The sequence below is a fragment of the Euleptes europaea genome, chromosome 18 (genome assembly GCF_029931775.1).
Source record: "Euleptes europaea isolate rEulEur1 chromosome 18, rEulEur1.hap1, whole genome shotgun sequence".
In the NCBI taxonomy this organism is placed as follows: domain Eukaryota; kingdom Metazoa; phylum Chordata; class Lepidosauria; order Squamata; family Sphaerodactylidae; genus Euleptes; species Euleptes europaea.
Window position 1 is genome coordinate 37,678,505 of NC_079329.1, and position 12,157 is coordinate 37,690,661.

Genomic DNA, 12,157 nt, shown 5'->3' on the forward strand with positions numbered 1-12,157 from the left:
GCAAAAAGATGCTAGAAGGAAATGTTCACCATTTCATCTGGGAATTAAATATCAAACTCAATTTGACCTCCCTCACTATACCTCTGTGCTGACAGTTCCTAAATTGTGGTGGTCATACATGATCACACGTTGTAATGCACTGCCAACAGCCCAGATGAAGAGCCGTTTCCTCCAGATACATTCAGATCAGCACTTTTGCGACTGCCCTTTGACAGCGGTTGATTCATTATCCCATATTATCTTCTACTACCCAAAGCAAGCAATAGCTAGAGAGAGAGATTTCTCAGAAAATGGTTACTACTTGGCCACCCCTGATACTCAAAAATTAAGATTTACTTCTGAGCAGTCTCTGCAAAAACTGAGAGCCAGCGTGGTGTGGTGGTTAAGAGCAGTGGACTCTAATCTGGAGAACTAGGCTTGATTCCTCTACATGGGTCATCATGGCTAGTAGACCTCTCCTGCATGAACATCTAATCTTTTAAAGCTGGTTTGATTTCTCTACATGAGCGGCAGACTCTATTCTGGTGAACCGGGTTGGTTTCCCCACTCCTACACACATGAAGCCAGCTGGGTGACCTTGGGCTAGTCACAGATATCTGAACTCTCTCAGCCGTACCTACCTCACAAGGAGTCTGTTGTGGGGAGAGGAAGGGAAAGAGATTGTAAGCCGCATTGAGACTCCTTAAAAAGGTAGAGAAAGTCAGCATATACAAACCAACTTTTCTTTTTCTTCTATTGTTGATGTGGCAGATTTTTGTTTTACTATGATTTTTAACTCGTAACATTATTTATAGTGTATGGATTATGGTCTACTAAACTTGAATAAACTTGACTTGAAACTTAATAGAGGCTTAATGTGTGGAAATGGGCGGCTGAAGCTTATGATGGCAGGGATATAAATAACATCACATCCTGTTAAGCCTCGATTACAGAGACAAGATGCTTTCCCCAGGCTATCTAGCAACCCTGTAACTGAAATGTCAGGCACCATCTCTGGAGGTGCAGGGTGTTCCCATTCTAATTCCTTGTCTCCCTGCAGCCAGCAGTCCCTGGCTAGAGCTGGTGCCCGTCGTTGCTGTTAGCATCCACCTCTTCACTGGCAATGGGACAGAAGTGCAGCTCTCAGGCCCCGTCCAGCTCTCTATCCCTCTGCCGCCTGATTCGGCCGCTGCAGCATCTCCCAGCGTGCCAGCCTGGCGCTTTGATCTCAAGAGTGGTGAGTCCTGCATTTTGGTGGTTTTGTATTGCATATACAAATGCACAAGAAGGTAGTGGGGACAGTGTTAATTTCTTCAGGGCAAGCAAGGGTCTTTGGGTGGAAGCATGTTGGTCAGTTTTTCAGAAGCCAAACACACCTCCTCTGCTTGTGGTTCCAAGCCCCCTGTGGTCTCCTTCAGCTGCCTGAGAGTTTATCAGGGTCCAGTGTGGCATAGTGGTTAGTGTCAATCTAGGATCTGGGTGACCCAGGTTCATATCTCCATTCTGCCACAGCAGCTTGCTGGGTGACCTTGGGCCAGTCACACCATTTGAGCTTAGCCTAATTCGCAGGGTTATAAATGAAGTAAATTACTAGGACTGTTGGGAGGAGGGAGGGGGTGCAGGGATCAGAGAGCCAGCATGGTGTAGTGGTTAAGAGTGGTGGTTTGGAGTGGTGGAGTCTGATCTGGAGAACCGGGTTTGATTCCCCACTCCTCCACATGAGCGGTGGAGGCTAATCTGGTGAACTCGATTTGTTACCCCACTCCTACACACAAAGCCAGCTGGGTGACCTTGGGCAAGTCTCTCAACCCCACCTTCCTCAAAAGGTGTCTGTTGTGGGGAGAAGAAGGGAAGGTGCTCATAAGCCGGTTTGAGTCTGCCTTAAGTGATAGAGAAAGCCGGCATATAAAAACCAACTCTTCTTCTTCTTTTCTTTTAACGGGCGCCTGGCACAGAGGGACTTGGGCTCCTGGGAGAGGTTGTTGGTATTGGTGAGACAGTTTTGAGTTGATTTCTGGTCCCGCTGTGGACACTCACCTGTCCTCCTGTTCCAGTTTAGGGCCTGCCTGTTGAACACTCCATACAGTAACCTAGTTGTTAGAGATGGGAATGTTGTTACTAATAGAATCATAGAGTTGGAAGGGGCCATCTAGTCCAACTGCCTGCTCAATGCAGGCTCAGCCTAAACCATCCTTGACAGGTGTTTGTCCAGCCGCTGCTTGAAGACTGCCAGAGAAGGGGAGCTCACCACTTCTCCAGGCAGCTGATTCCACTGCTGAACTACTCATACTGTAAAAGAAATTCTTCCTAATGTCCAGCTGGCACCTTTCTGCCCATAATTTATACCCATTTTTGCAATTCCTATCATCTGCTACCAATAGGAACAGCTCCCTGCCCTCCTCTAATTGATCAAAAAATAGCGCTCATGTATTTACTTTTAAGATCTCTACAGTGCTGATTACAATCCTCCATTCGCCTCAGCTGTTGGCTCGTATTTGCCTGGGCGTAAAGGAATATTCTGTTGAAGCCTCTGTTACTATCCACATGAGGTGGATAGGGCTAATAAAGAGCCCTCAGTCTGTGTGTCAGCCTGGGTGTGACAGGGGTGCATAATGTGGGGGGTCTTTTTCATCTTGGGAGGGCAGATTTGGGCCTTAGACCTGCCTGTCCTTCTCTTGTGTTTCTCCTGCATAACAAACCTGGTCTGGAGCTCCCTGCTCTGGAGCTGCCTTTTAAGCAGCATGTCTTCCCTTTCTCTGGTGTTCTGAATAACAGTAAAAGGAACCTGATTAGATCAGACCCAAGGTCCTTCTAGTCCAGCATCCTGTTTCCCACACAGATTTTTCTGAGGGAGGGGCTGTCTAGGCCTCTCTTTTGGCAGTGGGTAGGTCTAGATGAGCCTGTCTGACCACCTCCATTTCTACTATTTTCTTAGGTTTGTGGGTTCGCAATGGGACTGGTCTCATCCGAAAGGAAGGGAACCAGCCTTACTGGACTTTCTCTTCTCCACAGCTGGGCTACTGGGCAGCAGCCGTGCTGTCCCCAGCAGCAGGTAAGATCACCATTGCCAAAGGCTGAGGAATCCTCAGAACAATCCTTTGTGTTAGCCAAGGGTACAAATTCTCCATATCTCAGCAAGAATTGGTGTGAGTTTTGTATCCTAAGGATTCTGACTGCTTGAGAAATGAGTACTTCTGAACATGGGGTGTGTGCTTTCCATAATACTCTATGAAGAGGATCTAGTTAGACAAAAGATCCTGGGGAGGCTTGCAATGGCACCAAAACTTTGGAACTCCCTGTCTAGGGAGATTCTTCTGTCTCCCTCTATTGTTGTCTTCCACCAGCAGGTGAAACATAGAGCTGAGAGGAACCTCAAAGGTCATCTAGTCCAACCCCCTGCACAACATAGGAAATTCACAACTACCTCCCCCTCCATTCCCCCAGTAACCCCTGCTCTATGCCTAGAGGAAGGCCAAAAAAAACCCCTCCAGGATCCCTGGCCAATCTGGCCTGGTGAAAAATTCCTTCCTGACCCCAGAGCCAATCTGGCCTGGTGAAAAATTCCTTCCTGACCCCAGAGCTGACTCATCCCTTCCTGCCCTCCCTCTCACGATCTGCCTAATTTCACAGAATCAGCATTGCTGTCAGATGGCCACCTAGTCTCTGCTTAAAAACCACCAAAGGAGGAGGATGTTTAGCACATCCCCAAGACCTGTGATTGGCTGCCTCCCTGGTGTTTGGTTTTATGTCTGTTTATATGTGTTTATTTATTTATTATTATTTTACATTTAAGTATATGTACTTTATTTTAAATGTTGAAATTTTTTAATGTTTGACGTTTGCTGCCTTGGGGGCCCTGTTTGGGTGGAAAGGAAGCATAGAAATGTTTAAAATAAATAAATATCAGCTCTCAGGATCTTGAGTAGTCTGATTTTTCCCCACCTCCCTTTTAGACTTTTCCCCTTTAGCCCACTGTCAGAATTCTGTCTTGCTGAGTCCTCACTGGACTAGTTTTTTGGGTGGGTTTTTGTGTGTGTGTGGTTATGAAGTATAAATATACTTTTTGCCTGTTTGCAGAATCCCTCAAATATGTAGAAATCACTGCACTGTCTGTGAGTTGGCCTGGTTTTGGGATTGGCATGAGCCACTCATTTTGCCAGGACATATGGTGATGGTAATAGATCTCAGATTTGAGAGAAGGGTTTTTGGGGAGAAGCAAACTGAACGTGGAAATAAAATCCATCTTGCTGAAATATGGATGCTTCGACACCAAGGATTTCCCATGTTTCAGCCACCTGACTGGTGCAGTTTTTTCATGTTTCCATATGACATCATCCTCTGTAAACAGTCCATTAAAAGCCTGTTCTTTCCACACAAAAATCTGCTTTATTTTAAACCCTTAAAAAATTGGATTTCCTGGGCAGGATGCCATCAGCACAAGCGATTTCTTGGGTGTAAATAGGAAACAGACAATTGCAGGATTTGGTGACGAGCATACGCTTTTTGTTTGTTGATGATTTCAAGGACCAAGTCCTGGGCAACAATTAGCAAAACAGAAGACAATAGCCTGTCTTTTAGACAGACGGGTGGGGGTGGCTTTTTAAAAGGTTATTAAAGGCATTGCGTTATTCCTATCCAGCGTTATTCGTGCTCTTTTTTTAAAAAAACCAAAGAATCACCCACAGTGCAGCCTGCCATTTTTTTGGGGGGGAGGGGATATTCAAAGGTATCTGCAAATACATTTTAAAAGTTTTAATACTATTGTGTTACTTCAGTGTCGGGCTGCTTTACCTATGTACCTCAAAATAAAAAAATTAAAACAGGATAGGAGGAGAATCCTGAGGATCATATGAGAACACAGCAGAGAAACAGTGGTTCAGTGTACATCAAGTGTGAAAGGGAAACTACTGCTAAAATTGGAGCAATCTGGGCTGTCTGGAATCTCCATTGCAAGGACAATTTCATACAGAATCGCATCAGCAGCCAGGCCACCATGAAAAATCACTCTGGTGTGGAAGCAGTGTTGTTTGCAAAAATTTGAATTTATATGTGATTTCCCCCTCCCATCCTTCCTTCTTTTGTGGCTTTAATAAAAGAAGACAACATGCAAAATGGTTAGTGATTTAATAAACTTTGTTTTGCCTTAATAGTTCACTTTTTAAGGCACAATCATAAACATTTTAACAGCTCCCTCATGAATTAAATTGAAAAATTTGGGGGTTAGAATAAAAAAACAAGGCAAATTTCAAACTTGCAAAAGAATGGAAGAGAATTGCCCTGCTGGGTCAAGTCTGTCATCATCTCGTTGCCAGAAGAAGCCGCCCGGATTCATTTATTTACTTTAGTGCAGTAAAAACAGTATAATAGATACAAGCAATGTATTAAAACTGGATTGCTAATTTAGATAACAAACACAAAAATGGTGGTATAATGCATGCACAAGCATACAACAAGCAATGCAATAAATCAGAGTCACAAAATTGGAGATCGAGGCAATAAAAACAATAATATATAAAATAAATAATACCATGACAATTTTCTAAAAATTTCACACACCTTGCAACTATAACCCTGTTCTTTTTTAAAAAAAATCTCCCCCCCACAATTCCATTTTACATGTTGTGTGGAATTATACAAGTATGACAGCCTTCCTGACCTCCTCATGCAGGCCGTTCCAAAAGGAGGGAGATGCACCAGAGAATGTTCCGGTACATTTGCAAGGTGACCTCTTCAGGAGGCATTGCTCAGAGGAGGGAAGCTGCCACAGCAGAGCATATTGGGAGAGGTGGTCCTGCAGATATGTGGGGCTGAGGCCATGAAGGGCTTTGTAGGGTAGGAACCAGGACCTTGAATTGAACCCAGTAACTGAGAGGTAGCCAGTACAGTGAAGGCAGAATAAGCATGGTGGTTCTGGAATGGAACCGCAGTTCTCTGGGCCTGAGAGTGTAGCTTCCAAGGGAGGGGCAAGAGTGACTGTCCACCGGATGGTAAGAGCTGCCTTCTTTGCAGGGCTGGCAAGTGGAGCAGCAGGCATGAAGGACCTTGTCACTTACCACACCCTCATTCTGCTGACTGTCCTCGGTGCCCTGGCGTTGCTGGTTCTCATTCTGCTCTGCCTGCTTATTTACTACTGCAGGTGAGTGCCACGAGTTCCCTGGAACTCCTTGCCCCATCCCGTCTCTCAAACTTTCTTCTGTCATACCTGATTGGTGTCTAAAGTTGTCCCTTATTTTCTTTGCTTCCTTATTTTGTTTAATTTTTACAAAATTCACGTTGTGGTTTACATGCATGCTTCTCATGGGAATGATTACAGAACTGGTCTTGGATGCAGGAGATGTGGCTTCAGGGTTCAGCTGTGTCACAAACTCCGTTTTAACGGTTTCCGTCATTCGGAAGGGAGCAAAGGAAGCAGAACTGGTGAGGGCGGGGAAGGGATGGCACTGCACAAATGTCAGCATTCTTCCAAATGCTCAGCCTGCAGCAGGGGCTCTTCACGAGGAAAGGCAGCTGAGCAGAGGATTGCAAGGATAGTCCCTGGAATTTGACAGCTGTTGCAGGCATTTTTAAACCAGCCGCTGCCAAATGTCAGGCCGCCTTTGTGGTTTGATTAGTCACAGATCTGTTTCTTGGCCCTCTGCCACCCCTCCCATGCCTCAATGGGCATTTCTCTGTAATCAAGAGGACAGAGCCCCTGAGCATGTGGAGAGTGCCTTCACCAAGGAGGGTACCAGCCCACACTCAGCTATGGACCATGGATGGAAAGCCGGGGGAACCGTCTTGGGTCAGAAGCGTTGGCTTCCGGGGAGACTTGAGCGCAGTACTTTTACGTTTTGAACATTATAGGCTATCTGTGACCAACAATAGGGTTGAGGGCCCTCAGATGCGATGGTTTAAGATTCCTTCACAGAAGAGGGTGTAGGAATGAATAACATGGAGGCAGTGTCCTTGCTGGACTTCGCATGACCGTCTCCCCAGACAAGGCCATCCAGACCAGCTAGTTCAACCCCACCCAATCCAAGCTCCCAGGTGCCTCAGAGGACAGGTCTGCATGATTCACGTAAGCAAGCTGTGCTGAGCAACAAAGACAATTCCTTTCCAGAACCAGAACAGGGGTCAGTAAGTGGAAGTTGGCCAAGCCCATTGAGGATCATCCATTCAGCCGTAATGGTTGGCCACCAAAATCCTGGATCTCCGATGCCCCAGAAGAAGAGGCAGGCAGGAAAAATAATTGTCCTCAAGAAGACAGAGGAGAATGATCACTAGGCATCTAAATAAGACCACATAACCTGGGTTGGCAACTTATTTTTTGAGAGGGGCCATGTTTTCAATGGAGCGAGGGCCAAGGTTCCTTTAAGACTGGCATCGGCCACTGGTTCAGTCCCTCCGAAGGCTACAGTGGGCTCTTCGTTCTCCCTCCGTGAGCCACAAGGGGGGCTCGGGCAGAGCACTTTCCCTTTGCGCCCCAGCTGGGAGTGCCTTGGCTCCCCGTGGGAGCAAGCAGCTGGAAGCACAAAAGGGGAGAGCTCTCTTGACTCCTCTGATGTGGTTCACATTGGATTGAACTGGCTGAATCAAGAGTCCTTCTTTGTACGCTGGAAACAGCTGAGGTGCACAAGCCCTGGTAGCCAGGGGAAGGGGGAGGGTCTTTGGGACCAGGGGCTGTGCTGGGATCTCTGGGCTCCAACTTGCCTGTCCTTCATCTAGGGTATTGTTCACGGTCTCCGTTTGTTTTACACTTTGTCCTGCCACTGCTCTGTTAGGCCAGTGTTGCTGGGTCTGGCAAGCAACAATTCTCCAAGGCAGGGGTCCCAACCTTTTTGAGCCTGTGGGCACCTTTGGAATTCTGACACAGGGTGGTGGACATAGCCACAAAAATGGCTGCCACAGGAGGCAGAGCCATCCACAAAGTGGCTGCTATAGCTTACCTTCAGTTCATACAGTGCAGATCCTTGTGCTGTGGTGGCAGATGTTGCCAAAGCAATATCTTCAAAATCTGCATAGCCAGTCAAATCTCCAGTGGCAATCAGAGGCCCTTCTGGGCAAAAGCCCCACCTGACCCCATTTACTTTCTAAAAACACTTGGCAGGCACCAGGAAAGGGGTTGGCAGGCACCATGGCTCCTAGGCCTGAGAGCCCACCTCTTCTGCCTGAGGTCTGAACACAACTACTACACAATGCAAGACCAGAGCCCCACTTGACTCTCATTCTCTGCAGCCGCACAGTGGCTGTGGGGAACATATTTCCCAAACACCTTAGGGCCCAATTCCAATCGGAACCTTGGGGAGAGGCACTTCAGTCTCCTTCCCAGGGCCATTTTCTCAATCTGAAACAGCCCCATTGGGGGCATTATTTGCTGCACTGGGGAGCTTGCCCATGCAATAAATACCGCAAAATGTGATGCAAATAATACCCCCTTGAGGCTGTTTCAGGTCAGGAAAACAGCACTGGAGGGGGAGGCTGAACAAAGTCGTGATCTGAATCAGGTCCTGGGGAAACAAGTTCCATACAGCTGTTATCTGCCTGCAGGGAATACGAGCTGGCTGAGGAAAACCCTGAGCCAATGTATGTCCAGCTGTATCATGTAGTTTGTACCTCAGAACCTTCAGATGGAGAATGAATCCAAGGCCTTTGTGCAATATGGTAATTCTGCTTCTCCTCTAGATCTGTATTATTAATTTCTTCCTTTCCTCCCATTCCAGGAGACTGTGTCTGAAGCCACGGCAGCAACATCGAAAGCTTCAACTCTCTGGTGCACTGGATGCCTCAAAGAAAGACCAGGCCACCTCCATGTCCCAGATCAACCTCATCTGCACAAGTCACATGGAAACGGCCTCATCCAACGGGGACATGGACGTTCACACACCTATCCTCAAGTCGGCCTTCTCCTCCTCCCGTGAATTCGAGAGCTCTCGCGAGGAGTTCTTCAAGCAAGTGTCCAGCCAGAAGGCTCGCCACACCAGCAAGACCTCTGCAGCCGACACACTAAGCCAGCGGGGAACCTCCAAGGATGATTACCCTCGAGTGACGGAGGGGTACTCGCTCAAGGCAGCCCGCTCCATGGATGTCCCCGGCCCACTTGAGCCCCCGCTCTTAGAGGACTACAAGCGCAGCTATTCACACCAGCGCATGGAGGACAAGAGCACCGAGACACAGCGCAAGCAAGGGCGCAGTGATGGCAAGGCCTACCTGCAAGAGCCCCCCTCACCACCCCCTCTCCCGCCACCCTTTGACCACTATATGGGCCACAAAGGGGACCCCAAGCCCCCCGACTACATGCTGTCCCAGTCTGTAGACCATCTTGCTCGACCCACCTCCCTGAGTCAACCGGGGCAGTTGATCTTCTGCGGTTCCATTGACCACATGAAGGACACCATGTATCGCAACGTCATGCCGACCCTCGTCATTCCTGCCCACTACATGCGCTTGGCACCATCAGAGCAGCCTCCAGGAAGTTCTGAGAACCAATCAGACATGGACCCGGCTGGCCTGGGCCTGCCTCACCAGTTTGGCCCCCAGGAGCAGCAGCGGCAGCAGCTCCTGCAACAGCAACTGCAGCACCCGCAGTTCCAGCTGCAGCAGCACTCGTCAGAAGAGGCGGAGGGGAAGGGTTGGGGCCCCCACACCCAGTCTGTCAGCGGCTCTGTCACCATCCCCGTATTGCTGAACGAGTCCACCATGGCCCAGTTGAACGGGGAATTGCAGGCCCTGACTGAGAAGAAACTGCTGGAGCTGGGGGTGAAGCCGCACCCGCGTGCCTGGTTTGTGTCCTTGGATGGGCGTTCTTCACAGGTCCGCCACTCCTACATCGACCTCCAGGGCAACGAGAGGAGCCGGAGCAACGATGCTAGCCTTGACTCGGGCGTGGACGTCAACGAAGCCAAGCCACCCAAGCGCCTCAAGGAGGAGCGCCTGGGCTCCGCAATGGCCCCCGCCTATTCCAAGCTGGTCTTTGCTGATGCCGACACCGAGCAGAGCAGCAGTGAGAGCCGCACCGCCATCTGCTCTCCTGAGGACAACTCGTTGACCCCCCTGCTGGATGAGAACACCGACCACCGTGCTGCTACTATTCCCCGGCGTGGGCGCAGTCGCGGCAACAGCTCTCGCAGCAGTAACAGTAACAGCGAGCTGCGGCGTGACTCCATGACCAGCCCCGAAGATGACAGCAACGAACCCTCCGAAGGGACTGATGACCAGGGAGACAAGAAGAGCCCGTGGCAGAAACGCGAGGAGCGGCCCCTCATGGTCTTCAATGTGAAGTAGCCAGCAGGTGAATGAGGTCACCCTCATTGTACGGTGAGGGGAGTTAGAGGTCATGGAGCCCATGGAAGACAGATTTCGCACATGGGTCCAGTATGCCTCCTCTTTACTTCCATCTGGCCAAGTCTTGGCAGAGCAGAAGTCCCAGGCATTTGGCAACAGAGAGAAACAGCCCAGACAAGAAAACAGGGTGGAGAGCCTGGCCCAGCTTTCTATTGTTGTCCCAGCATTTCCTGTGGTTTTCTCGTGACACTTGTCCTGCCCAAAGCAGGTTCGGAAGCACTGCACCAACTGCCTTTTGGCCTTTCCCCCTTTTTCCACCAACACCAGCCAGTCTGAGCCAGGCAACGCGGGGCACAGGGATTGCCAAGAGCATGACGGCAGCAAGGGAGATTTCCCTCCCCTTGACTCTTAGCAGTCGCCAGAAGGAGGACACAACTCAGCCAGTGTCATTCCAGGGCTGCTTCCCAGAATCCCTTGCTCCTCACCGAGCTTGGCATGGCCAGGACTAAGATGGGCTCCTCACCCTGGCGCTCTGGGAAGTGAAATTGAAGGCATTACTGGGACTTACCCTTACCCCTTACCCTTGTGGGGGTTTGTACAGTTCCTTTAAAAAAAAAACTCAGTTCTGTGGGTTTTCCAAGCCGCAGCATGGTTCGGGGTGGGGGTGGGGGAAGGGGCAAGTGCTCGAGGGCCCTGGGCCGATGCCCCGCCTTTGCCTGTTGTGCCTCAATGCCCCAGCAACCTCGGCAACGGCACAGAGCCCAGGCAAGTGTGGTGGGTTTGGGTGGAGGGGTGGGGGCACCGGTGTGACTATTTGTACATATATGTGTGCATGCGTGTGTGTGTTGGGGGGTGGGGGGGCGCTTGAGCCATGGGTGTGTACGTGTGGGTAGAGTATGTCGGTTGTGCCCGACCTCGCTGCCAAACCAGCACAGGCGTAGAATTGCCTCTGTGCTCTGCCCCCTTTTTTCCTTGTGCCTGCAACTCCTCTGTCTCCTCCAAGTGCCTTCCTGCCCCAATATGGCCTCCCCAGCCCGTCCCCAGCAGTTGCGAATGCAGCTTGGGAGTCCGTGGAGGGGTGCAGGCGAACCATCTGCTCAGAGCTGCTGTAGCTGTGGGGGGTGGGTGGGGGGGAACGCACAAGAAAAATCCTCCTTGTCTCTAATCCCTTCCCTCTCCTGTGGCGAGTGCGGAAGGGTGGGGGTGGTGCTGGGGCGAGAATTCGGTCCGCATTGCTTCCCCTCTCCCTCCTCCTTAAGCCGTCAGCAGACAGCGTGTCAGGAGGGGCTCCTAAGCCCACTGTGGCGGCCACCCTCCCAGACAAAAAGCGCTCAGTGAATGGGGAGGGGAGCTTAAATCATTGCTGGAGGGGCGTGTTGCCCTGCAGATGCTGTAGGTGGGGGAGTGCATAAAGTGCCCCCCAGACAGTCCCTAGTAGGTTTGAGGAAGGCATTTTTGGAGGTTTCTTGGGCCATGGGGGGTACATGTGGGTTTCCTTTGGGGATGGGGAGGAGGACCTGCTGGCCATCCCCACGCAGTAGGACTCAGGCCGGTCACTAACACGTGAGGAGAGTAAGGGTGGGTGGCAGCTGCAAAGACGGATGTAAATGTCTCTGTAGGTTTTTGTTATTATCTTTTTACAGATGGTGAACCACTGAGCTGAGCCCAAACTTCTGTAGCCAGGGGAGGACAAGTTTGAATAGGTCAGAAAGTTCCCCTCCCCCTCCATCTTATTCCTGAGCCACTGAAAACACTACATAAAACCTCTCAAGGAGACTCCATTCCACCTCCTCATCAGGCCTTCCATGCTCCAGTTTGGAAGCCCTGGTCTCCATTGCGTTTGAGAACTCTTTTTTTGAAAAATTACAGTCAGAGCACTTTTGGATGCTGTATGGACAAGGAGGTGTGGATTTTTACA

General features: G+C 49.9%; 1 protein-coding gene across 1 annotated transcript in view; it reads left to right on the plus strand.

Annotated features, from left to right (window-relative positions):
• The window catches only part of FAM171A2 (family with sequence similarity 171 member A2), a 43,030-nt gene extending 32,783 nt beyond the window's left edge, over positions 1-10,247 (plus strand). The window contains exons 5-8 of the mRNA XM_056864705.1: positions 1,040-1,216; positions 2,915-3,031; positions 5,989-6,115; positions 8,679-10,247. Of these exons, the coding sequence (XP_056720683.1) occupies positions 1,040-1,216; positions 2,915-3,031; positions 5,989-6,115; positions 8,679-10,239 (1,982 nt within the window). The 3' untranslated portion in view covers positions 10,240-10,247. The remainder of the gene's footprint in view (positions 1-1,039; positions 1,217-2,914; positions 3,032-5,988; positions 6,116-8,678) is intronic.
• The last annotated feature ends 1,910 nt before the right edge of the window (positions 10,248-12,157 follow it).